The 27,384-nt window shown below is 41.6% G+C and overlaps 2 protein-coding genes across 5 annotated transcripts; both read right to left on the bottom strand.

Annotated features, from left to right (window-relative positions):
• Positions 1-1,513: 1,513 nt before the first annotated feature.
• Positions 1,514-3,263, bottom strand: orai2 (ORAI calcium release-activated calcium modulator 2). The gene is made up of 2 exons (XM_069709620.1): positions 3,031-3,263; positions 1,514-2,511 (listed from the first exon to the last, which is right to left on the bottom strand). Exons 1-2 carry the CDS (start codon positions 3,259-3,261, stop codon positions 1,942-1,944), a joined length of 801 nt encoding a protein of 266 aa, XP_069565721.1. The 5' UTR covers positions 3,262-3,263; the 3' UTR covers positions 1,514-1,941.
• A 3,815-nt stretch (positions 3,264-7,078) lies between these two features.
• On the bottom strand, positions 7,079-25,813 carry usp28 (ubiquitin specific peptidase 28). 4 transcript variants are annotated; one of them, XM_069709730.1, is made up of 26 exons: positions 25,647-25,813; positions 23,322-23,396; positions 22,919-23,039; positions 22,224-22,311; positions 21,175-21,337; positions 18,739-18,825; positions 18,490-18,627; positions 17,756-17,826; positions 17,589-17,665; positions 17,356-17,504; positions 17,116-17,243; positions 16,801-16,896; positions 16,545-16,718; positions 16,225-16,433; positions 15,539-15,609; positions 15,048-15,276; positions 13,889-14,218; positions 13,098-13,237; positions 12,367-12,642; positions 11,528-11,623; positions 10,454-10,632; positions 10,071-10,149; positions 9,813-9,892; positions 8,643-8,766; positions 8,359-8,557; positions 7,079-8,079 (listed from the first exon to the last, which is right to left on the bottom strand). In XM_069709730.1, exons 1-26 carry the CDS (start codon positions 25,707-25,709, stop codon positions 7,904-7,906), a joined length of 3,618 nt encoding a protein of 1,205 aa, XP_069565831.1. In that variant the 5' UTR covers positions 25,710-25,813; the 3' UTR covers positions 7,079-7,903. The 4 variants fall into 4 exon arrangements, with proteins under 4 accessions (XP_069565831.1, XP_069565830.1, XP_069565829.1 ...); XM_069709729.1 differs by having other exon boundaries at positions 13,889-14,221; XM_069709728.1 differs by having other exon boundaries at positions 23,322-23,399.
• Between the last annotated feature and the right edge of the window lie 1,571 nt (positions 25,814-27,384).

Below are 27,384 nucleotides of genomic sequence, written 5' to 3' on the forward strand. Positions count from 1 at the left end.
GGCCAAAACAAGTGAAGGCAGACTGAAAAATATTGCTCCTGAAAATATTAAGTGAATCACTTTCATGTTTAAGGGAGAAGAGGACATAAGATAATTTCTATTCTCTAGGTTTCAAATTATTTTTACATCTCCAAATGATAATCTGCAGAAAAAAAATCATTTTAAAAATGATGTCCAGTCCACAGCCAAATATTGGAGACATGTTGCTGATAAAAATGTGCTGCGATGGAGTGTTTTGTCTTTCAGACTGAAATTAGTTTCTCCCACGTTTTTCTGTTGTGTTCAGATCTCTGTAGATATTAAATTTTACTTGGTTGGAACTTCGAGTGAGATTCATTTGTACCGTTTATCGTTGCTAGAATGGAACTTTTTCACTTTTTGGACGACACGCTATAGTGTGACTTTTTTTATCACATTTGGATGACAATATATATATATATATATGTGTGTATATTACATATATGTGTATATATACACATATATATACACACATATATATGTGTATATGTATGTGTGTATATATATATATGTGTATATATACATATATATATATAGTCATCCGAATGTGATTAAAAAAAAAAGTAACACTATAGCGTGACTTTTCGTATTTAGGACAAAATGCTCCACTTTTTAATATTTAAAGATATTTTGGACGATGTTTGTACATATATGTATATTATATATATATATATACACACACACATATATATTTATATATACATACTAAACACCACTGTTGCACATCATTGCCTTCACAACACTTGCTTCCAATCCAGTTGTCGTGCTTTTGAATATCTGCAGAGAAACGAGAGACAACGAGAAGTGTATATTTTTTATTTTTCTGCAGACAGTGAATCTGTATCTCCCGACAACGTCTCTGCTCGACTTCCACATCGTTCACTGAAGAAACACGAGTCCACAAACACAAAACAAGGCGAGACGTCCTCTGATAAGAAGCCTGCGCTCACTCACCGTACGACTACACTACAAGTGCACTTCTGTCTCCTCTGAGTACGAAACAAACAACTGAGCAACACTTTGGTCAGTCACCTTATTTGGAATGTGACAGGAAGTTGGTGAATTTAACTCATTTTAAAACGCAGCAACATCTTCTTCCCTTCTCCAACGAACTGCCAACACGGTGCGTGTTGTGTAATTCAGTTAAGCTTCACGTCCCGAAAGGCCTCCGATATTAAGAAAGCGGAGCTCGTGCCGTTTACAACATGCTCTCACGTTAATTAGACCTCCCGTCGAGCCTCCGTCTGACCCGACGCTTAAACTTCGTCAGGCTTAAATCAAAAGATGCACGTGTCGGCAAAACGGCAGCTCACGAAAGGCAATAATTCTGTAAGGCAGAAATATATTTGGACAGAAACACATTCATGTTTGAGCAGCATCAGTGACACACACACACACACACACACACACACACACACACACACACTCGTCTCAGGGTGAGACAGCGAGAGTGAACCGTGACGCCTGAACTCACCACGTAAAGCTCGAGGGTCAAAGTTCAGAAGCATTTTATCAAATCTTCATTGAGTCTTAAATCTGCTGAACAAATCCAGATCTTGGATTCAGGACTTTTGGCTAAATCGTGGGTATTTTTGGAAACATGGCAACATAAATCCTAACAGGAATCTCTTTAAGCACCCGATGATGGAAACACGTAACAGAAACGTAACAGCCCTTTTCTTTTTTAATTTGTTTTTTTCTTCTTCTGTAAACAATTTTTTTTTTAAATAATCTTCGCCCGACACGGACGACGGATCTAAAACAGACGGAGTCACCGCACGAACCCGACAACGTAACTTCAGAGTAAAGTCGGACGCGGCCGTCCGTGCTGCCGAGTGAAAAGCTTTAAAGCTCCCGAAGTTCAAGGCTTCAACAAAAGACCAGAAGAAACGGTCGGCGAGGGGGCGGAGTCTCAACGCCGCATCACACCGCCAGCAGGCCTCTCTCGTGGCCGTCCAGCTGCACCTTTATCTTGTGCAGCTCTTTGATCTCCTCGTGGTGGCGCTCCGTCTTGTGGCGCACCAGAGAGCGATAGAAGTGAATGGTGAACACCACGAAGATCACCCCCACCGGGACCATGATGATGGTGGAGGCCAGCGCCGCCTGCCAGCCGCTGTACTGCTGAGGGCCGCCGGGGGTCGCCGTCGTGCCGCCGCAGGCGGCCGCCGCGTCGCCGTTCCCGTCCGAGCCGACGGGCAGGAACTTGATCCAGCAGATGAGCACCACCTCGGCCAGGAACAGCAGGATGCCCAGCGCGGTGGAGAAGCCCCACGCCAGCTCGATGTAGTAGTGCATGCGCTCGTGCGGCGACTCGCTGACGGAGTTGAGGTTGTGGATGTTGCTCACGGCCTCCACGTTGGGCAGGATGCAGGTGCTGATCAGCAGGGCGAAGAGGTGCACGGCCACCAGCACGGTGGTGCACACGCTGAAGGCGATGAGCAGCAGGCGAGAGTAGCAGTACTTCTCATTCAGGTCCACCTCCACCATCGCCACCTGGGACGGGGAGACAGGAAACATCAATCTCCAGGTTTATAATGAAGACGTGAACAAACTCCTCCAACGTCCCGCGGCCTCCTGACGGTGTTCAGCTCAACACACATCATGTTTAAACTGCAAAGAAACGAAATGTTATTCAGGGAATTTGTGGTTCTGCAGGTTTTCCTGCAAGCGAGTGTTCGAAGTTCAACTCAAAATCTAATCGGTTCGTCCTCGAATCCAAGTGAACGTTGGGAAGACGTGAGGTCGCTGTAACCTCGACCTTTGACCCCTTAAATCTAATCATTTCATCCTTTGGCCCGAGTAAATATTTGTGCCGAATTTGAAGATATCCCATCAAGTCGTTTTTGAGATTTGGCTTTCAAGAGAACAGGACGGAGGAACGAACAAACCAAAACCACAGCGCCCCCGTGTGGAGACGCCATGAAAACAAAAGGTCCCGATTTAAGAACATTAAAAAAATACAAAAAGCTCCGTTCGGGTTTGAAACATTAAAAAGAGGCGAGTACGACTGACCATGGCGAAGCCGGAGAGCAGCGCCGAGGTCCGGCTGGAGGCCTTCAGCTTGGCCCGGCTCAGGTAGAGCTTCCTCCAGGACAGCGCCTGCACCGAGTGGTGGTTGGAGCTGACCAGCTCCAGGTAGCTGCGGCGCACCCAGTCCCTGTAGTCCATCCCGCTGCCGTCCGGGGCCTGGTCCGACACCCTGGGGGCCGGGGAGCCCATCGGCACGTTCAGCTCGCTGCTCATCGCACCTGGGGGGGGCGTGAGGGAGGGGGGGCTAGTCATAAAACTAGAAAAGAGCTGTATGACTCAAACATAAGTACCTTACAGGATTGTGTTTTTCTTCCCTTAAACTGATGGTGAATAAACAAACATTTAAAATAAATATATTCAATTTTTATCAAATTAACGTTTTTTTTAAGAATCACTAAAAGTAGAATTTCTAGAGAATAAAGCAGATAAAAAAGTTTATTAATACACCACAAAAAAAACATGGAATAAAGTTGGTGAAGCGAGCCGGAGGGAATTATAAAAACAAAGGCAGCAGGTTTCTAATAAATGATGAAATTTCTCAGAAGTTGCGTCTTCAGAACCTAAAAAAGCATCTCGGCTCTTCATGCGAGTCTTTTCTGGAAAAACGCTTCTGGGATTCATTTTGTATTTTTACAGCACATCCGGTGTTTCACCATCTCAGAGGTCGTTACCCAAACACAACAACAGGAAACGCATTAAACCCAGCCTCTCGCCGCAAGGTAACACCATTACCAACAAATAATCTGCAGGCAAAAAAACAAGATCTAGAAAACAACAAGATCTGGAAAACAACAAGATCTGGAAAAACAACAAGATCTAAAAAACAAAAACAAATAAGATCTAGAAAACAACAAGATCTAAAAAAACAAAAACAAATAAGATCTAGAAAACAACAAGATCTGGAAAAACAACAAGATCTGGAAAACAAAAACAAATAAGATCTAGAAAACAACAAGATCTGGAAAAACAACAAGATCTGGAAAACAAAAACAAATAAGATCTAGAAAACAACAAGATCTGGAAAAACAACAAGATCTAAAAAACAAAAACAAATAAGATCTAGAAAACAACAAGATCGGGAAAAACAACAAGATCTAAAAAAACAAAAACAAACAAGATCTAGAAAAACAAGATCTAAAAAAAAAAAAAAAAAGATCTAGAAAAACAACAAGATCGGGAAAAACAACAAGATCTGGAAAACAAAAACAAATAAGATCTAGAAAACAACAAGATCTGGAAAAACAACAAGATCTAAAAAACAAAAACAAATAAGATCTAGAAAACAACAAGATCTGGAAAAACAACAAGATCTAAAAAAACAAAAACAAATAAGATCTAGAAAACAACAAGATCTGGAAAAACAACAAGATCTAAAAAACAAAAACAAATAAGATCTAGAAAACAACAAGATCTGGAAAAACAACAAGATCTGGAAAAACAACAAAAAAAAACAAACAAACAAGATCTAGAAAAACAACAAGATCTAAAAAATAAAAATAAAAAATAAATAAAAAAACAAAGATCAAGAAAACAACAAAGATGAAAAAAAACAACAAAGATCTGGAAAAACAACAAGATCTAAAAAAAAAAAAAAAAAAACCAAACAAGATCTAAAAAACCCTAAAAAAAACAAAGATTACAAAAAAAAAAAAATCTAGAAAACAAAAGATCTAGAAAACAATAATATCTAGTAAATAATAATATCTAGTAAACAATAATATCTAGTAAATAATAATATCTAGTAAATAATAATATCTAGTAAATAATAATAATATCTAGTAAATAATAATAATATCTAGTAAATAATAATATCTAGTAAATAATAATAATATCTAGTAAATAATAATAATATCTAGTAAATAATAATATCTAGTAAATAATAATATCTAGTAAATAATAATATCTAGTAAATAATAATATCTAGTAAACAACAAGCAGACCTTTATAAAGGAGGAAAGTGATGAATCAGCGGAAGTCAAACTAAATGTGAAATGTTCTGCAGCTTCATGAAGCAGGAAGTTGAGCTGACAGCTGATCTCACCAACAAGCTGCAGTTATTTTTGATCAACGTTAGAAACTTAAAATGATCGTGGAGTTAAAAATTAAAATACAAATAAAAAAACACTTAAAACTACAAGAAAAATAAAAAGAAGACTCCTCGAGCTAGCTTGCTTTGCTAACTAGTCGACAGCAAACTTTAATTTACAGATTTGTTTTCGTCTCACCTTCCTCTTCCTCCTCCTCTTCCTCTTCCTCCTCTTCCTCTTCTTCTCTTGTTGTTAAACCACAGACTGCAGGACAGACTTGTCCCACAGACTTGTCCCACGTTGCAGGACGTCTGAAACGATGTCTCCGTCCCGGTTGAACAACTTCCGGTCTCCGGTCTCCGGTTTCCTTAATATTTCACGACCGAGTCTTCTTCGCCGTCAGCGTCGCTCCACCTGCTCCACCTGCTCCACCTGGGTTTCTTGTTTCCGGTGCTGCGGTCCGACTCGAAGCTGAAGATGGTGAAAACTAAAACGTTTGAAAACAGACTTCCGGTAGGGAATGTGGTTTTTCTTTCTTCCTAAAACGGCGAAGGCTGATGACGCACCCCTCTCGGCCTCTGATTGGCTCAGCCTGAAATTCTAACCAATCCGCACCCCTTAAATCGAATACTAGCCAATCAGAGGCAGAATAGGGCGGGTCATACCGTTTCCGTCCTAGGCAAATTAAAGTCCGCTTCCGGTTGTGCGTATTTCCTTAAAAAATAAAAGCATGCTGAAATCCTGCCTCAAGCTGTTAAACACTTGAATCGCACACTACAGTATGTTTGTTTTTCCTGGCAGCATAGCTGATGTCGTTTGCAGAAAATTTTTAGAAGCTTCATTACAATTCATGGCTCATATATACGAAATAAACCCGAGTCATTTATTTGGTTGTTTTTGTTTTTAACAAAGAATAAAAATCTCTGTTCAGTGGTGCAAAGTGGAGAGAATTTAAGAATGGAGCTCTGTTTAATGTTGTGATGCACAAAACTTCCTGAGGAAATGGCGGGTCGTGCTTCAGTCCCCGTGATGAGGACAATGACAGCTCTGTTTAACTGCACACAAACATATGACAGCTGGAGACAGACATCATCACCATCATCACCATCATCATCATCATCACCCTGTACCTTCGTCCTCACACACTACATCATCGCAGACTAGTGAAAATCCCACTTTAATCTACCGCAGCGCTGACTCTGACTCACCACTATTATTGTCTTAATCTCAGAATAATTACATCTTTGATGTGCAATTAAACTTGATTAATACGAAGGACTTTATTTTCATAATGAAACAGCACAGATGAAAGGGGACTTAGGTGAATTTAAGAAGATTACGTGTGCCGTTGCAGCCAAAGCCATGAAAATACCATGAAAGTCCAGACAACACATGACTTGTAAAGCAACGTGTCACTGAAAATTAATGCAACAACCAAATGGGTTCACGAGGAGGAAAAAAAAAAAGCAGCAAATGGTTGTAGAGTTACTAGATTTACTCAGAAAACGACTGAAATCTGTTATGTTCAAGTTAAAAGATCCTCTGAAAGGAATAATAATGAATAAAAGAGGTTCTGGTCTCCCCAACCTGCCTGTTATTGCATTATTTATGTCTTATTTAAAAAAATTTTTTTTTTTTAAAAAAAGCCTTAATTTTTTCCTTAAAAGTGTCATTTTTATTGTAAATTTGCGTTTGCATTTACTGGGACTACTTTCAGCTGTAATGTATGTGTATGGGATGTTGCTCAAAACAAGCCGCTCTGTACCAGGAGCTGGCGCGGATCACTTCTGTGTTTTTAGTGTGTTTTTGAGCTCCGTTGAACGCAGGACGATTTTAGTTTTAGGCTTCTTTTTTTTTCACGCCGGATGATAAAAACCTTAAATATCAGCGTTATTTTTGAAGATATGTGAACATACTACCGGTCAGATATTTACGGATTGGTTTAGAAACTTGCACGACCTCCTGCACAAGTCGACAGTCAGCAATAAAGCAAGTATACAGACAGCATTTAAAACATTTATTTAGTATGTTTATAGGATACAAGTGAAAAAACTGTGAAATGTGACAGTCTTTCCAAGATGTTGTTTTGCATCTGGGACACAAGAAAATAAAAGGACTTCCTGTTTGCCGCTCGTCTTTTCCTGTCGAGCGACTTACATGGTTTGTGGAGAACCCTTCAGAAAAAGAGTGAATGCACGTTTTCAGTCTGAAGGTGCTGAGATCTGAGACACGAATGCATAATAGAGCTGCAGATATTTTTTCTTTCTAGCTCTAAAGTATATAAAACATATTTTCATTTTTATTTTGTTACTGTGCGGTACAAAGCTAGTGTTTTATGAGCCCTCTGTTAAAAAAGCCTCTTTGTGCTAAGAAACACGTGCAACACATCCTACCGAGTCTCTTCCTGCAGAGCTGAGCGACACGTCCGGTATCCAGAGTTCAAACACGTCCATGTATGAAGCTTTCAGAGCGACAGGCAGACTTTAAATGTGGGTTTGGGGTTGTTTGGAGTTCAGAACATAAAAGGACGTTTAAACCTTTACGGTTGTCGTGACATAAACGTGTCGACTAAAAAGTTGACTGATTTTTGGTCAATAAACATCTGCATTAGTGCTGCCAGAAGACAGTGGAGTGGAACCCTTTCGGGCTTCGCCTGTTTTAAAACCCTTTTGACTGTCAGTATTTTACTTGAAATTTCGTGCACGTGCAAACATGACTACACAACTACTTGTGATGTCGACGGTCCGTCGGCGACCGAACGATCCAGCAGCCGAGTCGCTCTGCGGGTGAAACGTTGAAGGAGGCCGCTGCGGGTTTCGCTCGGGACGTTACTTGACGATGACGACGGAGGTTTTGTGAATGGATTCCATGACGGCGGCCAGGCGGCTGCACAGGTCGTGGGCCTGGTTCACGTGGACTTTAGGAGGATCTTTGAGCACGACCGTCTCGGCAGAACCGTCCAGAACCCGCGGCAGCAGCTCGCCGAGCTTCACCTGCAGCGAGTCTGGAAACGGGAAAGAAATTTGAATTAAGTTCTGTTTTAGCATTTGTTTTTCCAAATTTCAACACAAAGATTTTTTACTTTGACAGCGAATGTTAATCAGTTTCAAATATCAGTTATCGGTGTCCTTGATAAAACATATCGGTCGACCTCCAGTAACACAAGACTCGTATTGTCTTGATCTCTTGGTCGTAACGTTAATGATAAAATATAATAAGAACCCCAACGTTTTAATAAAAAACTAAAACACAGATCGCTGAAGCTGAGCGGCAGCAGCCTCACCGTCCATGTCCTGACCCAGGCAGCAGCACCAGTGGCTGCGGATGCTCTCCATGGCGTCCCGGTCCTCCCGGGACAGGGCGGAGTCGCGGCTCATCAGGTGCAGGCAGGGGATGACGGCGTCCTCCATCGCGGCCACGCCCTCCTCCACCTTGCTCTCCTCGCCGCTGCAGAACAGCCGCGACGCGCTCTCGTTCAGCGCCTGACGGGTGGAGGATCAGAGATTAGTTGCAGCTCGGTTCTCCGGACCGGAAACATGACTGAGTGTGAAGAGTTGTTCTGCTCACAGTGAGACATTTCCTCCGGTAAACTGCAATGAGAGACTTTTCCACGCCTCGTTTCTCGCCGCTCTTCAGCAGGTTGTTGTTGGTCTCGTAGGCGTGAGCCAGGTAGTTCAGAGCCTCCCGCATCCTGCAGCACACGGACAGTGAGGAATCAAATCTATGATTAAATAAATGAAAGACGCACACAAACACACACCTTCCACCTCCAGGTGTAAGAAATAAAATCTACATTTGAAGGAGGAAACAACACAAACAAGAGGAACTGTTTTTATTTTCTTCTTCTTTTTACTATATAAAAGTTTTTTATGTTTTTATCCCAAGTCTGTTTTTTATTGCTAACTTGTCTTAACTGCATTATCCTGTTTTATATGTCTTTGTTTTTATCTTCTCCTGTGGAGCACTTTAAGCGGCATTTCATGTATGAAAAGTGCTAAATAAAGTTTATTATTATTAATGTGATTTTATCACATCGATATGTAACGAGGAAACGCCGGAGGAGCGATAAAAAGTTCAATAAAATGGAACGGACAGACCGAGAAGTAAAACCAACTGGCAGAAATACAAAATATAATATAATATAATATGACAACAAAAAAAATCATTAATGGAGAAAAATGAACAACTATATAAAAAGGATAAAATTAAATTAAAAACTAAACTAAAAAGTTAAGTTTTGAGTTTTCTTTTGAAAACATTCTGAATCGGAGCGGGAGTTGATGCAGAGACTTAAAAATCAGTGTAATGAGTGAGCTCTCTTTCTGGACTTTATTAAAACACGTGCAGCTGAGTTTTGAAGTATTGATATCTTTGATCCTGCAGGTAACGACAGTGTGCAGTAAAATCTGTCGGCTCCAGAGGGAAAATGAAAAATGAAAAAAACGCATATATATGATCATAAACATGTTGATTTTACAGCCTTAAAACCTATTAAAAAGCATTTTAACTTGTGCTTAACATCTTTAAATGTGTGTTGTTGTTTCATGTCTCCTTGTGCTGTCTGAGTCCGAGAGTACGACTTTGACTTGTTCTTTCTCTGCATGTTGAACTTTTCTTTTCTAAAACTGAAGTGGTGTCAGAGAAATCAGTTGGTTGGGATTATTATTATTATTATTATTTTACTGAGTTCAGCGACAAACAACCACGTTGATGTTTCTCTGCACACCGGACACCTACTTCCCGTGCTGGAAGTGCTCGAGGCCGGTGAGCAGGTAGACGAACACGGTCCTGAACAGCCTGTAGTCGTCGTGCCACTGCTGAGAGAGAGAGAACAGAAGATCCAGATCTGATAAATATGTCTGGAAATTGCATTAATTTCCACATCTAAGTATTGATTATTGGTGTTATTCCAATCAAAGACAGCAGAGAGTTTACAAATCAACCCCTTAAAAACACAAAGTGTCTCCCTGAAAGTAAGTTCATGAAGTCCGGTACCAGGTATTCCTCCATGTCCATATCTTCCGGCTTAATGAGGCGCAGCTTGGCTCGGGCTTCCCTCAGGATGCTGATCGCCCTGCAGGTACAAAAACAAGGCGTGAGGTTTCACAGGAGTGACGGAGGAACATCCTCACAAGGCTGCAGGTCTGTGGTCCGGACACTGGATGGCAGCACATGCACGCTGTACGGTCCACTGCAGCTCCAATTAAAGTAAAAAACCTTCTGTGCAGCCGTGTTTTAACTTTTCTTTGGTTTTGTGGGTCATTTTCTTTTAAAGTTTCATTCTGCATTATGACAAAAACTCATCCTTTATTCTGCTTTTAAAACTTTTGCAAACTTCACGTCCACGGCTCAATCATGCGTCTGATGTCTGCGTGCACCTCTCGTCGAAGCTGAGGTTGCGGTCCGTGAACTGCTCCAGCAGCGTCCTCTCGATGACGCGCTTGGGCGCCTTGTTCTGGAAGAAGTAGACGAGAGCGTGATGCAGGCGAGCGTCCTCCTGGGGCGTGGCCTCCTCCTGGGAGAGCTCGAACAGGCGCGAATATTCTTCGTGGAAGGCCTGAAAAAAACACAAATAAACGTGAGGATGTTGTTTCCCAAAAACATGAAGATAGATTTCATGAGATTCGGGCTTTCACTGACTGGCGGAGCTGAGAATGACTCAAAGACTGAACACAAGTCTGAGTATTTTCTTTGTTGTTCCTTCAAATCTGGAGATTATTGAATGCTCTTCTTAAATCTGAAATACTGTGATTTAAAAAGAAATCCTGAAGAGGCTCCTTAATAGTGTCCTGATGCTTCTGCAGCAAAACCTTCAACTGAAAATGAAGAAGTTTCCTTCAGGGATTAACTAAAAAAATGATGTTATTGTGCTTTATGTCTGGATTTGAATAAATATGTGGGAACTAAATAACTATTCAAAATTGTAACTAGAGAACGACCTCAGGAAATGGCACCGAAACTTTGGATTAAAAGTGTTATTTATTATTTTTCTATATTCTTCTGATGGACTTAACTGGAATATATTGCTCTCAATGTTCATTTTCTGATGTATGTTTCCTATTTTGGGCTCAGAGTTATATTAACTTTTGGCTTTGAGACACCAGTCATTGTTGTTATATCGTTTTAGTGGATTCTATTGTGCAGTTGTTGATTGGTTTCTTTTCCTCACAAATCTATACAGGCAGTCATTTCCTCATGATTTAATTAAGTTGATGATGGCTCATAGCTGAAACGTGCTCATTTTTTCTTTCCCCGCAATAAATTGAAAGTCATCGATCTGTGATTGCTGGTATTCTTGCCACAAACGTGCATCTGTCACTGTGTGTGCTATCATTTTTCTTTATAGATCAAAAAGAATAGAAAAGTTGTGTTTTGTGAAATTTAGTGTTGATGTGAGACGCAGAGACCTTCAGTGTCCCTCAGAGACCTTCAGTGTCCCTCAGAGACCGTACCTTGATGAGGCCGGCCTCGGGTCCTTCCTTGTCAAACGTTTGTCGGGCCTTCGCTATGGCCAGAATGACACCCTGCATGGCTGGAGTTAGCATCATCTAGGAAACAACACAGCAAGACAATAAGAGTGATTATAGCCGACAGGTAACCGACTGTAAACCATCTTAAACTAGAATTACTGCCTCAGGGTTGTTTGTCTTTGCTAAGCATTCAAGGAGAAGTTTACATTCATAGCTGTTGAAACACGTACAGATGATGCAGCAAGGAAGCTACAGATTGTAAAAGGTGGATGTTTAAACACACATGTTCAACTTGTCTGCTCAGAAGATCTAAACAATCAGCTTCAAGCTGGACATCCAAGATTAATGTTACTAATTCAGTATCTGTCATAAATGTGAAATATGTTCACAGTCTTCCCTTCTGCTCCTCAGGTGTTGAATGATTGACAGAAAAGAGTTTTTGCAGAACATAATTAGCGTATGAATTATTGAGTGATGGCCACAAACATGTCTTGTAAGGTAACAGTGACCTTTGACCCCTGAAATCAAATTAGTCCAAGTGAACATTTGTGCCAGCTTTGAAGCAATTCCCTAAAGGCCTTCCTGAGATATTGTATTCAGGATCGGGACGTCTGGCCAACCCCAAAAAACTCCTCCTTTGGCTATCGCTGATGCCGAGGCATAAAAACAGGAACTCAAACAAAGAAAAGATCTACATATAATGTGTTGTTGTGGTGGAACCAAGCAATACCAAGAAATACACCCATCCATACCATGAATGAACATTTGAAATTGCAACTCTGCGGTTTTACTGAAATCATCCCACCAGGACACTTTCTTACCTCTTCATTATATCCATCAGCGTCAGCCCTCACCATGATCCGTCCCACGTTGGGGATCTCCACCTCGGAGACTTCGTTCTCAGCTTGTCTCTGTCCAGCCGGGGCCTCCTGCCGCTGCTCTTCATCTCCCTGCTCCTCTTCATGTGCAGGAGCCTCTCCGGGAGCCTCCGGCTCACCTTCGGCTTCGGAGACGAGGCCTGCCGCCTTCGTGCCATCTTTCTCCACGTGGAGGTCCGATGGTGTCTGGTTACTGAGCTCTGCATCGGGGACGGGAGTCTGACAAAGGAAATACACATTATCCAGGTACCACTTTAGATATTATAGATATTATAATATTTGAGGAGCATATTGGGAATGACCGGATTAACGAGCAGTTCCTGAATGAATCAAATCCAGAACGGCTACGTTCATCCAACAAAAGGATGGTTTTGCAGAGTTGCACTGGTGTTTCTAAAACTGAAAATCATACAACACTTTATCTGTCCATGACTCTCCATCCGGCCTGACATTCAGCCTGAATTGCCATCGCTATGCTGCTAAGTGGTGAAATGAGAGCCTTGACCCAGATGTACAAAGCTTATTTTTAATTTTTTTAATGGCCTCAAATTTCTGACACATATTCTGCAGGGGGGGAATGGATGGTTGGATGGTTGGTTGGTTGGTTGGTTGGGTGTTTGGGTGTTTGAGTGTTTGGGTGTTTGGGCGGGTGGGGGTGTCACTAATTTTCCCACCTGACTCTGCAGCTTCCGCTCAGCTGAGGTGGAGCTCTGGCTGGGCTCCAGGGTGTCGGTGACTTCAGCGCTGCTGGTGTCCTCTGGCTGGCAGCCGGGGCTCTCTGGTGGTGGAGGTGAAGGTGACAACTCTGGTTGTTCTGGGGTCAAAAAGAAAGAGAGAGGCTGTGACGTTACACACTTTATTTGTCTTTGTAAACCATACAACGAAATTCAGGTTGGGACTCCCAGAGACCTGCAGCAGGGAAGTAAAAATAAGACAAACACCGGTTTAAAAAAGCAAGATGTGACGGGGGAACGAAGTATCACAGCAAAACGTCTAATGAGGAAAGCTCTGCAGAGATTCAGCAACAAGTGTTGACAGGCTGTTGTCACACAAAACACCCAAAATGAGAGACTGGAGATTTCTCCGAGAATGTAATAAAATATAGAATAATATTGATAAGTGACACTCTTTATTTAAGTGCTTGTACGAGGGATTAAAATGAACTCAACAGTAATCAACGTCATGTTTTGGCTTCGCCTCTACTGGGAGTCATATAACTTTCTCATAACATGGTCACCTGATAAAGGTTAAACTATATTTATTGGCTAATCATACTCTGGGGGCCTTTAAATACAAACTACCGCTGTCTTTGCCAACAAATGAAACAAAACACTCTAACGCAGTAAAATAATGTTATATTCAGATTAAAATCTAGTTGGATTATTTTTTTTTTTTTTAGCACTTTTCATGCAGCCTTAATTAAAACTTCTCCGAGTTTCCTGTTTTCCTAGTGACCACTACAGACCTTCATCCTTCTCCTGGGGATTGGACTCTGGATCCTTCTCTGTCTCCGGGTCTGGTTGCGGCTCTGAAGCAGCTCCCTGGTCCGGCTCTTCGGTGGAGGGTCCCGACTGAGGCGCCGGCTCGACGGGCTGTGTGTCGTCCCGACAGGAAGTTGGGGGCTCCGCGGAGGTCGTGGACTCTTCCTGTGGCGTTGCGGTCTGGCAGAACTGCTCCTCCCACTCACTGAGCTCCTGCTGGAACCAGCGGTTATCTGCGTGGACGTAGCGTCTGAGGTTGGCCGGCAGGGAGTCCATGCCTTGGAGCACCTGGCCCGTCTCATCATCTTGGTCTTCTGCTTGGATATGGGGGATTCTTCAGTTAGTAGATTTCCAAAGTAAAACCCCATCTTGAAAGCACGAGTTTCACACATTTTAAAATGACCTGAGCTGAAATAACAGGCGCTGCAGCTACGATCAGTTCATGCAGCCCTTATCACTCAGTCACGACATAACACTTTAAATCCAAGTTTGACAGGAATCAGATGGTTCTATCAGCTCAGTTTATCATCACTGATGAACCCGACAGAGAAGACAACATTGTTTTTAAACTTCTACTTTGTTAAATCATTCCAGTTTGGCCTGCGAGCTGCATGCAGTTCTCAGCGGGCGGGCAGCAGGACTCTGCACGACACCGGCTCATCTGCTTTGGACGGGAACGCTCCTGTTTTAAATGCAGCAGCTCCATGAATCTGATACTGAACAGGAAAACCATTAAGTTCACACTTTTATCTTCTTTTATTAAACACAACCTCTGAACGAAGAGTTTTCTGAGCTCTTTCTTTGCGATGTAATGCTGCTTTGCCATTGGTTGAGGGAGAGGAGCAGTATTTGTTTTTATGCAGCAGATTTCCTAATTTAATTTACATAAAATTGCATTCAGAAATGATATCATTTAGAGTCATGAATGGAGACAGCAATTTACATACGATTAATTGTGCAGCCGAATATAATAATAATGTATTATTGTGCATTGTTGCTTTTATATACCTTTAATGAATCAGGTGAGTTTGAGTCTAATCAAAGGAAAAACAACATATTTTGTGCTCCTTAATCCTCTTTTTTTTACCTGTAAAGACAAACATCTATTTTGCTGAATCTCACTGTTGACAGATGTCATCGTACCTGTGATAAGGTTGGGTAGCCTGTCGTCGATGTACATGAGGCAGTAGGCGCTGGCGTTGGTCATTCCTCCGAAGGAGTCTCGTTCCAGCTCCTCCCACGACGACTCTGTGATGGTAACGTCGTTGTACTTCATCCAGCGCTGGTTAGCGTGGTCGTAGATGTAAGCCCAGTAATGACCTGCGGACGCCTGGCCTTCATGGACGAGCACAGCGTGGAGTCTGTAAGGTACCTGAGGAAGAGTCGAGCGAGAGGCTGCACTGACTTGCGAAACCCGACAACACTGGGATCCAATATCCAAATAATATGAGTGCAGTGGGAAGTTCTCAATTAACTGCAGTGTAACCTCAAATTGATCTGTTCCCATTCTGGTGCTTTCTGTTTCTCCATGGAGATCAGTAAAATTGGATCTAATCTCATCTGATTCACTGTCTGCAGCTGTAGATGTAAAATATGTACATAAATTGCTGTTTGTCGGAGTGAATTAGCCTCACCTGGCAGAGCATGTTGTCTGAGTACATGGCCTCGAGTGTCTGAGTGAGCCGGTCAATGCTGGCCTTTAGCTCTGGTGCACACACAAACAAAAACACAGAAAGACAAGAAGTTTTACAATTATAACCATATATATTTTATAGAATTGACCACATAGTTGGAAAGTTTGAGAAAGCAGTGCTTCGTACATCGTCATCTGCATTTATATTTATATACCAGGCATTTTATTGCACCAAAGTGGGAGTGTGGTATGAGATGCACTTTTTGTAAGTCTGAGCCTCACTGCAACTTCATTATGCACCAACTCAAACTTTTTAACATTTTGGCAGCAGTTTTTTGTAACATGTAAAACCATGTCATCTTTTTTGTTTTATGGTCTGCCTCACTTACGAGGGTCCATCAAAAACGTCCAAGATTGTTCCCTTTGTGTGTGAACGGTAAGTAGCACTGATGTGTACGGAGCAGGAGGAAGCAATAACCTTCATGAGGAAGTATTCACAATTATGTCTCTTGATCAACATCAACAACACGTTTTTGTTTCCACTGGTACGTGAGCATTTGTGATTTCACCATAGACCTGAAACTGGAGCATGGTGAAATCACAAATGTTGATGTACCAGTGATCACAAAATCGTGTGGAACTCAGGAGCCGATGTTGATCAAGAGACGCATATTTTTATTGGCATACCATTTATGTCGTTCTCTACTTCGGTCCTCCACCGCTGTAGGCAGGTCTTAACAAAGTGCAGCTCTTCTTCGGTGATGCTGTGGGGGGCTGGGTGTGGCGGGCAGTCAATGGGGTGTCTGCACTGGGTGAAGGGCTTGTATATGGGGGTCCGCTGGCAACTGGAAACGCTGGAAACCGGATCTTCCGATGACTCTGGTTCTCCGGGTTCGCTGAAGAGAGCGAGAAAACCATAAACGGATTAAGGTACAGCACCAGGGTTTGACATGGCGATAGAAAGGATGGCCAAAACTTTGAAGAGTAAAGTCAAAAAATTTAAACACCTGTCGAAGACGGCTTCGCTGAGCGGGTGGTTTGCAGGAGTCGGTGACGATGTGGCTATTCTCGAGTCTTCAGCTGGGGAAACACTCGTAGGCTTGGTGGTAGCAAACTCCAACACGAACTGCAGCATGTCAGCCAGAGGATACTTGGTAGGTCCTGAGCCATAGTTTTTATAACTAATTAATAAAGACAAAAGGTAATTAGACCAAGATTTGTCCTCATAAAATGAAGATATTTTAAAATGACCAGGTGACTTACCACTCCAGCTTCTGTTGGAGGAGTGCAAGATGTTCCTTGAGTTTTTTCACCTCTCCTCTCCGCTCATGGGTCCGATCTATGTTTCTGTGAAGATATCTGTACACAGAAATATCAGACAATCCCCATTGAAGGTGTGTGCTGAAATATTTACATGTAGCGGCCTTGTTTTTGTCTTCACTTCAACATTTCTGAAGGAACAAGGTCGTAAGACAAACCTGGTGAAATATGGTGCGACTTGTAGGTTTCCTTTAAAGTTGTCAACATGTCAAAACTGAATGAACATTCCATGATGCTTTTTATTTGTAGAAAACTCACCTGTCCATGTAAATAATTTGAGGAAACTCCAGTTTCTTGTGTATCTTCTCAGGACGCCCAAGCTGAGTGTTGAATTCAAATCTAGAAAGTTCGAATGTCAAGACTGGTGGTAGCTTTTTGAACCATCGCTGCAACCAAGAGAAAATATTCAAAACTTTATCAGTAGATGATAATAATTTACAAAACTGGCTGAACATACTGAATATATTTTAAGAACTGTTATTTTTTATTTTTGTTCACCTCCCGGCCAGACGTGACGCCGTGATCTGAATGTAGAGACTCGATCTCTTTCTCAACCATCGCCCCTTCGAGGCATTCGTCCAGGTTGTTGAAGCCGTTGACTTGCAGCGGGTACTGGCCAAACTGCTCAATGTTACATAACGTCTTACCTATCAGAATCCCACACAGGTGAGTGACATCACAGAAAAATTCATATCAATAATGAAACCACGACAAAAACACTGAACTCCTACCCTCGTGTCTTCTTTCTGTCACGAAGGTACCGTAGAAAAGTTGGACCATGGGGTTACGTTGTTTGTCCTCTGCGTTACTAAAAGTAAAACATGATATTATCTTTTAATTATTTTAGCAAAAAGAGCAGCCATTGACAATGCGTTGATGATATTAACATATAACTTACTTTCCATTGGCAGCCAGCTGAAACGCATCCTCGAGCCAGTCGAGCAGTTTGTGGGAAAACTCACTGACATCCTGAAATGGACGCATTTGAGTTATATCTTTCTCTTTACTTCATTAATCCTCAGATTAAGAAATTAGGGACAAAAAAGTCAACACTGCCCATCAGGGAATCAACCCGAAGGCTTCCACATGAAAGGTGGTCAAAGAATTTAAGAAACTCTTGAAAATGTTATTTACTGTATCAACAAACATACTCTACTTTCTTGGCATCATGGTAACTCGTGGAAAGAAATGGATTGACTTTGTATTTCAGGAGAGAAGTTGAATGGGAGTCTATGGAGCCAGAGCCATTTTGGATCCAGCGCCTAGTGGCCCTCGGTGGTATTGCAGTTTAAGGCACTTCTGCATTGGCTTAATTTTTCAGGCCCGGAACCAAGCGCACTTTTATATCAATGTCAATGTCCTTCAAAAATACAGACAAAACTTTACTCATCTCCACAAAACAAGGTGGTAGAAGGTTAAAAGAGAGGGATATTGGAGCGTTCTAACTTTCATTTAAAAACAATCTAAGCATCTCTTTAACAGTGGCTACACATTTCAGGGAAACCAGATTGCTGAAGTGTCCTGCTGCCATCTGGGACAGGAATAGGAACCTTATCAACAAATGGGATGCCATCGAACCAAGTTGTGCTGTTAAAAAACAAACGCTGTATGTGTGTTGTGTTTCTTTTGTACCTGCTGGGCCTCATTGGTCCTGAAGGCGTCACGCAGTAACTCCACTGCAGCAGAAGGATCCACAAACCTGCGGGTGGATCCCACCATGAGGGCGAACAGACAGCGGAGCTCCTGCATGAACGCTATGTTCCTCTTGTCCTGTCAACATAAACTTTTTTTTATCGCCTTTATACCATCACACAGATTTTATGTCTAATTCCTAACATTAACCAACGTTAACGAAAATGTGGAAACAAAACACTGACTCACTGAATGGCTCTTGCACTTCTCCAGCAGTCGCTCAGTCAGATGGTAGTTGAGAACAAGTCTCCTGAAGACAGGCAGGTGGAACAGTGACTGCAACAAGACGACCCAACAAGGAGCGTAAATAAAAACGCTCGGGTGAAGGTTGAATGTGGGAGATTACCAGATGGCACGTCATAATTACAGTGGTTATTCATTATAATGCTTCAGAAAGTCTACGACGATGAAGCGACGAGTCAGGCGAGGTGTTCTGAGTGACATTCACGTTTCGAGAGGGGCATAACGTCGCTGTCTAAGACCAAATAAGGTGCGTCGGGTCACCAGCTGGGTTTTCTTTGTGCAACTGTGAATTTGTCCCCCAGAGTCAGACCGTCAACACCGAGTTCTACTGGGACCTTCTGAGGCGTCTGAGGGGAAACATTGGCTGCAAACCACCTGAGCTGTGGCGCCATGGCAACAACACGTAGTCACAAAAACATGTTCATACGCAACAGGATTAGTCTGCAGGTTTTAGACCTTCTTCATGTAACCTATGAGAGGAACTTATTTACATTTTGAATGTCTTGTGCTGATGCTCTCTGTAACTTTCTTTGTTTTTATTGTTATCAAATATCAATCAGTTTTATATCAGCAGCCAGGAATGGACACCACAACACTTTGTTATAAGATACTCATGATAAACTAAACGCATTAATAATGCCACTCAGTAAGTCTTATGTGCGGTGGAGCTTCTGAGCACTTATGAATATCTTGATGTATATATATTTCCATTTGAGCAGGAAATTCAATTATGGCTTATCTTAGCTTTACTATAATTTGTACCACAAAAGGATAATAGAGGGAATAAGAGCTGACAACTGAATCATGTGGTCACTCAGCTTCAATCTGATAGCATAATTACATTTTAGGGGGAGACTACTTTATCAAGAGTCGGGTTCTGTTGAGTCTACAATGATCGTCTCAGCTGTAACACTGAAAAAAATAAAAATAAAACAAACAAAAGGGTATCATCTGAGCACCATTTGTATTCTAACAACACAGCCTCATTTGCCTCATTTCCCAGATAATAACCGCTGTCCTGCAGGAATTTGACATCTAAATTGATGAAGAGTTCAATAGAGACAAAAACAATCACTGCCTCCACTCTGCCCATTTCAGACTGGGAAGTCCACCGCTCGCTCCATCCTCACATCAATCGCGATTTAATTATCCACACAGCCGGTGTATCTGAGCGAAAGGGCTCCGGTTTCTGCCGGGCCACCTGATAGTCCTGGCTGACTTCAAGCTGGAATGGATTTATAATAAAATTAGCAGCTCCGAGAAATCCTGTACACTGCAAAAACTGTGGGTCTAACCAAGTAAAATAATCTTAAATTTAGATTTTGGATCAGTCCTGTTTATAAAAGAATTGGATCATCTGGTGCTTTTTCAGGCAGATCATTTGATCGTTTTAGTCTTTATTTGATTTACTTTTTACTCGATACAAGAAACGTACAACTTTAAGTAGTTTGTCAGAGCAAGAACGTCTCATTTCAAGCATCACACAGCAAATTTGTTCTGTTTACCAAGATTAAAAATCTTGATTCTGCAAATATGAGGTTAATTTCTTGTTTTAAAAGTTGTGTTTTTTTTTCTTGTATTTTGGCCGAGCTTTTTTTGCAGTGTAAGTTCTAATTTAGCAGGTTTGTTTTCTTTTCTTTTGATATTTAACTTAATTGCACCAGATAACTAAAAATGGCACTAATCTTACATTGGAAGAACTCAACACAACATTGCAGAGATTGGAGAAAACCAAAGAGACATTTTGCTGAAGTCAGAAATCTTTAAAGGGAAACTCCGTCTCTATAAATGTTTGTCCAGCTAAGTGAGAGAGCTATTTAAGTCTTTAAAGCAACAGAAGCCAGACAGTGTTCGAACAGGTGGACACTCGGAAGGAGCACTTAACAGAGTACATGTAATGTACACGGACATGTGACATGGAGCTCTCGATGGTAAATGTCCTTAATAACAAAATATATTAAAATTTTGGTTGGCTTAATTTTTTGTCCTAAATTTTTTTTCTCTTAATTTTTTACACAATTTAGAATAGCTAAATGTATTTGAGCCATCCAAGTAAAAGAGTTATCAAGTGAGTCTTCTGAAAGGCACCCTCATACCATCATGGATGCTGGCTTTTAAACTGAGCGCTGATAACAAGCTGGATGGTCCCTCTCCTCTTTAGCCTTTTGGACGCGCCGTCCAAAAAGTGTTCATGAGCCCATGCAGTGATTTCCACAGGTTCTGTTTTTAATACAGTCCCACCTGCGGTCCCAAAGTTCACGGCCATCCAATATTGGTTTTCAGCCTTGTCCCTTGTTTTGTTTTTGTGTGTGTTTTACTTTGTTGCTTATTATGTGTTTTTACAAAAAAACAATAAAAAAAAACCCAGCTCCTCATTCTCACCTGGATGACGGCGCTGAACCAGCAGGTGTTTCCTACATTGCGGATGCCCACGGGCCAGTCGTCGTGCCGGATCCAGTCTGCAGGGCTGCACATATCGCTCTGGGCTTCACATCTCTTCCTCTTCATCCTGGCTGCATTCTCCTCGGCGCTGGCCTCCAGAGCCCTGCACAACATCAAATTACCTGTTTGAAAGCATCGATCTGACAACTCTATTAAAACGCAGGTTAAATTCCCTGTTCTGTGTACTCTATTCTGTAGCTTGTAAAATAAATTCCCCTGAAGGTCTCACAGGAAAACACAAAATGAGTCACAGGACAGAAGCAAATGTCTGATGTGCAAACAGGTGCCGATAATCATGTTTATTATCAGCATGTTAAACCGAGCACTAACTAGAATTACACCACTAACTGGAACTAAGGCCTAGTGGTTGAAAGACTTTGCTCAAGTTGTAGTTTACATGCATATCTGTTCAAACCCATATAGATATTGAACTCACAGTGACCTTAACCTTTGACCTCCAAAATCGAAACAGCTTTTTGAAGGTTTTTGAGTCTATTTGTCGGGCTTTCTCTGCTCAGTGAACATTGAAGATCCTTGGTGCACCATAAACATCACAATCCGTCCAATACTTCAGTCTGGACCAACATGGTGACAATGCCATCAGCTTGAATGGCCAAATAGTAAATGTACTCAATGCTTCAGGCTTCCTTCAACCTCCGATTGACTGTTAGGTCAGGCTGATTTTAAATTCAGACAATATGAAACAGCTTAAGAAGAATCTTTCAGTCCCAAAACATCGTTCATATTCAATCCAGTTATTTAATTTTGGACTGGCAACTGCTGTTCTGTGTGTTTTTGTTCAGCATGGACTGTCAGCTGTCAGCAGTGACCTCCCCTCAGAGTATTGGCTGTTTAATGCTAATAATAATAATAATAATTGTGGTATCTAGGCGGTTTGTGAGCCAGAGAAGAAGAATAATCTAAATTTTTCCAAGAAAGTCAGCAGTAATAAAAAAGGAGCACGGTTTAAAAAGCAGGCTGTCCCATACCTGTGGAATTCCCTCTCCTCTTCCTGGGCGTTGTGGGACTCCTGGAGGCTGAGCTCGATGGCGGTCTGCAGTTCATCTTTAGGAAGTCCTGAAGAAACAGACAAAAGAGATTCTAGTTGAATCCCCACGTCGCTTGCTCAGGTCTCTGGACCAGCAGCTTGTAGTGGTTCTTTGATCCAGACCAGCTGTTGCACCTCTGAAACTTTGGTACAGACTCACCCTTCAGATCAGGTTGTCAACTTCATTATCAGTGTTCAACTCTCCACTGAAAACATATCTATTGTGACTGGCAATTGCAGATTATCCCCAATTTTATGTCTTTTTTTAGTATTAGTTATTCATTCATGTAGATCCTCGTGTGTTGTTTTGGCTGAATATTGTTTGTAAATTCTTTTAATTTTGCTCTATATCTAAATTAGTTTTCAATAGCTTGATTGTGTCAAGTTTATCTGATGTATTTAAGTCAGTTTGATGTTGTGCAGCACTTTTGTTGTATTTAAATGTTCTATATAAATAAAACGGACTTGATTTGACTTATTTAACACAAAATCTGTCATTTGTACTGACGGTCTTACTTCATTCTTGCCTCAATTTGTAGTTCTGTTTTATTGTTTATTATGAGTATTTTTGAAATGTGGGAATTATTGGAAACTTTACTGCATGTAGTCTGAATATTGCACTTGCTTGTTTTTTACCTTTCTGGCCCTCCCAGGCCTCTTCAGATGTCCCTGACTCATGTGGTTCTCCAGGGTCCTGAACCTCTGCAGGCTGGGTTGTCAGCAGTCCAACAGCATGTCCGACGTCACCCTGACTGGACTGAAACAGAGAAGACGATGGGATACACCACAAACACAAAATAAACGTGTATGAAAGACTCCTACAATTAGCCTAATTAACATAAAAGTAAAGTAGGACCACGTTTTTTAGGCTGATTTAACAACTAGGAAAAGCAAGCAAGGCTAAAAAAGAAAGGAGATTCACGGTGTTTCTAAGGTTCTGAAATTACAGTAATTGTTCATTTGTTTGGCTGTAAAAGAACCAACAACAACAAAAATCCTGTGGATAATCTTAAAACTGATGATGATGTCTTGGTCTTACATTCAGGGCTCTGTAGAGGATCTGTTGGTCCTGGATGCCAGTGATCTCCCTCAGCTGGTTGATCAGCATTTCGCTCTGCTGAGAGAAAAGATTGAACAGACGGAAAAACAATAGTCAAACTTCAGATATATCGTGCACAGTTTTAGCAAATTCTCAGGGTCTTACCCAAGTGGCAAACAACGGTGACGTCACCCTTTGGTTTGCGAACGACTCTTATGATTTTATCTGTTGCCATCTTTGCTAGTTCGGAGCGGTTTGGAGCAGGAAGTGACCATATTTGGACGAGCTGGGGGAGGAGCCAGCGGTGGATCTGACCGATCTGATCGGAAACCTGACGATACTACGTCCCGCCCACCGATAGCTGTAACCTGACTGCACCACAGGCCTGTCAATCAAACAGACACGCCCCCCAAAAACAGGTCTTCTTGAATCTTCTTTTCTAATGAATGAGGGATTATTTTCAGATGGACCTCCAGAAAACTAATAAGAAGGAGTGACTTTAGCTAACAACACCGAGATAACTGATGGACACATTTTATTCACTTTGGATTTGATGAGAGAAGTTGAATGGGAGTCTATGGAGCCGGAGGCTTTTTGGAGCCGACCTCTAGTGGCACTCGCTGGTATTGCAGCTGAAGACGCTTCTGGATCAGAACCATTTTACAGACCTGAAGCTACGAACACTTTTATAAACAGTCTGTGGTTTTACCTCCCATTATAACACTGTATTTTCATGGCAGCTAAGCCAAATAAACACAAAAAAACCCTGATTGTCATAGTTATACTTTTAACACAAGACATAACATGTTATTTAGTGGACTGTGTTACCTGCTGTTTCACCCATTTCCAATCTTTGTACTACTTTAGCACATAAAAGCTAAATGTCTAGCTTGGTATTTACAAAAGAGTGTATTCCTGTCAAACTATTCCAGTAACGCATCACATTTAAGGTTTAAACAAACACTTTTTTCTGTCAACTCTTCAGCCTACGTTTCCTTTAAGCTAAACCCAATCATGCGAGGAATTTACTGAAGCGGAGGTGCAACCGATTGTTCGCCAGCTCACATCCCATTTTCCACAATTAGACAGGTAAACACAAATGTTCACATGGTCATCATATGTTTTGACCTCATGAAGTTCTTCAGAGGAATATAGTCTAACATGAGTGTGCTGAGTGAGAGGCGCTATATAAAGCCTGCTATCCCGGCAGCAGGTGGACGTATCATGGTGTGTCTCTCTCTCACACACACACACACACACACACACACACACACACACACACACACACACACACACACACACACACACACACACACACACACACACACACACACACACACACACACACACACACACACACACACACACACACACAAGAAGCCAAGAGCAGGCTGACCAGACTTATATGGAGTCCAGAGACTATCTGAGACCCCCTCGGTTAGCCTCTATTTTAGGCTACTGACATGGATAGCACAAGTTTCTGTTTATCATTCCACTCACCAGGCCACCAGGCCACTGGGGGTCTCTTTCACAAACACACACACACACACACACACACACACACACACACACACACACACACACACACACACACACACACACACACACACACACACACACACACACACACACACACACACACACAATGTCAATACCAAAACAGAAAACAGAAGCAAACATTTTGTTTTTTATGCCCGTATGTGATTTAACAGACTTTTCTACGAGGCCAATATATAAAATCCTTATCTTTAGAACATAAAATCTTTGGGCTCCTCCTTCTGTTTGAACAATTTAATGACCTACTAAACCAGATGCTCTAAAATAATGTGGTTAACTTTTTACTGCTGAGATTTAGAAATAAAATCTTCCCTATATTATATCAGTAGCCTATTTGATTAAATATAATCCACATATTTGATATCTTGTGAGACTAGCAGCTTTAAATATAATGCTTAAAATGCTCAACTTTTTATCCCAGTATCAGCTTATCATATCTACAAGAAACGTTGGGATATACGTCATTTAAAAAGCTAGTTTTTAGATATAACTTAATGCATTTAAAAAAAAAATGTATTTAAGTGTATCTTATGACTGCCGAATTGAAAGGTGTTATTTACAAAATTTAAAATGCCTTCAGATTTTTTTTTTAACCCGGGTTTACCCGAAACAAAGTGAGAGCCAACTTTAAAATGGCAGATTTTTAAATGCGCATTCGGCCTCCGGGATTCTGTCCACACAACAGAGGGGTTAGTGTTCGTGGGAGCGCCTCAGGCATCCACACGCTGTTTGGGTTAATAAAGCAGCTCCATCATCCTTCGCGCTCACCGAGTTCGACGACTTTTCTCCATTTTCAGACTTTTCTCCATTTTCAGACTTTTCACCTCTCATTGCAGATAAAAACCCGAATTTCTTCCCACAAAAAAAAGAAGCTTTCAGTGATGACTCCGACTCCAACCAGCTCCATCTGTCAAGCGCCGAGTGCGACCGGCCAGCTGCGCGCGCTCACCTGTCAGGACACGCGCGTGCACTGTGTGGTGGTGGTGGTGGTGGTGGGGGGGGGGTCGCTCACATTAAACAGCACGCGTGCACTGTGTGGTGGTGGTGGTGGTGGTGGGGGGGGGGGGGGTCGCTCACATTAAACAGCACGCGTGCACTGTGTTGTGGTGGTGGGGGGGGGGGGGGGGGAGGTCGCTCACATTAAACAGCACGCGTGCACTGTGTGGTGGTGGTGGTGGGGGGGGGGGTCGCTCACATTAAACAGCACGCGCGCACTCGCGACCTGAATAACGAGACGTTTCTTGGTGTAATTCAATACTTCTAGTGTCTGTGACCGATTTAAACTGTTTAAAACATTACTACCCCAATGACTTTACAGCATGTGGAGAGACTGTGACTTCAGCCTCAGGTACTTATACACTAAAATATATATATATATATATATATATATATATATATATATATATATTTTTAAACTCCCACTTTATTCTGTATTTTTCCAGTTTAAGAAGCTGTTTGATGTTATAATTTTAGCATCACTCCATGTTTTGCTCTTTTATTACAGATTTTCTGATGAAAACTTGGATTTTAATGTGATTCAATGAGATTTGTTGATTGCGGTGGCGGGGCGTGGTTAGCTCAGCTGCAGGGGTGGAGGGAGGGGTGGAGGGAGGGAGTAGTTCAGGGAACGGTGCCTGGAGGAGGATAATTGAACTGAATCCGGGGAATTGGTTTCTTCCCTTATATAAGTGAGCAGGACCTGGTGTGGGGGGAGGGGGTGGGGCAGGAGAGGACCGGCCTCTCCTCCACACCGGGTGGAGCAGAGTGTGTCCCGCAGTGTGGATAAACCAAACTTTGTGCCTCAGACGTGCTACATTGATATTCTAGCAATTATAATATTAATAAATAATAATAATAACAACAAACTTTACTTGTTAAATGTAGCTGAAAGTGACAGAATTATGTTAAAATGTAATTTAAAAATAAAAATGCCAATATTAAGATTAAACACAACACAACATTTAAAAAAAATTGAGTTAAAATATAGAAGGCATTAGGTTCTCAGAGTAGTTTTTTTTTTTAAGTAATAACAATCTGTGATGAACTGTAAAAGTTTTTTATAATATACAAAACATACCTTATGTAATACCTTAAAGAGTATACTTTAATAAACCTCAAAACTTTAACACTTTTTGATAGTTAAGTACAATAAATATCAGATACTTTAAGACTTTTAATAAAGTAAAATTTAGGTGACTAACTTACCAAAGTTATTTTCTGGTTTGATATCTGCACTTTTGACTGAAGCCTGACTCTCAGTTAATTTAAATTAATGTTCATAATCCTCTGAAGTGGCACTAAACAAACCTTCAGGGATTTAGTTTTTGTTCTGTCCGGCGTGTTTCATGATTATCTGTATCACCTTACACGGACAGTGGAAAATCAATATCAGTGCATCCAAAATGTCTGCAGTACCCTGTTCATTGTTCCTCTCTTCCACCCTGGACAGCTTCAACCTATGAGATGAATCTGTGGATATTTCTTATATTAACACGACAAACATTTG

Source organism: Brachyistius frenatus, unplaced genomic scaffold (genome assembly GCF_029030835.1).
Source record: "Brachyistius frenatus isolate BFR_SWC_R1_liver_20210118 unplaced genomic scaffold, ASM2903083v1 Contig_84, whole genome shotgun sequence".
In the NCBI taxonomy this organism is placed as follows: domain Eukaryota; kingdom Metazoa; phylum Chordata; class Actinopteri; family Embiotocidae; genus Brachyistius; species Brachyistius frenatus.

Bases quoted from the DNA above. Each gene is read 5' to 3' on its own strand.
- orai2 (XM_069709620.1), bottom strand. From the start codon at position 3,261: ATGAGCAGCGAGCTGAACGTGCCGATGGGCTCCCCGGCCCCCAGGGTG. The intron at 2,512-3,030 runs GTCAGTCGTACT...TCCCCGTCCCAG, and splicing joins TGCTCTCCGGCTTCGCCATG to GTGGCGATGGTGGAGGTGGA.
- usp28 (XM_069709727.1), bottom strand. From the start codon at position 25,709: ATGAGAGGTGAAAAGTCTGAAAATGGAGAAAAGTCTGAAAATGGAGAA. The intron at 17,827-18,489 runs GTACAAAAGAAA...CGTCCATTTCAG, and splicing joins GGACCAATGAGGCCCAGCAG to GATGTCAGTGAGTTTTCCCA. The intron at 17,505-17,588 runs GTAGGAGTTCAG...GGATTCTGATAG, and splicing joins GACAGAAAGAAGACACGAGG to GTAAGACGTTATGTAACATT.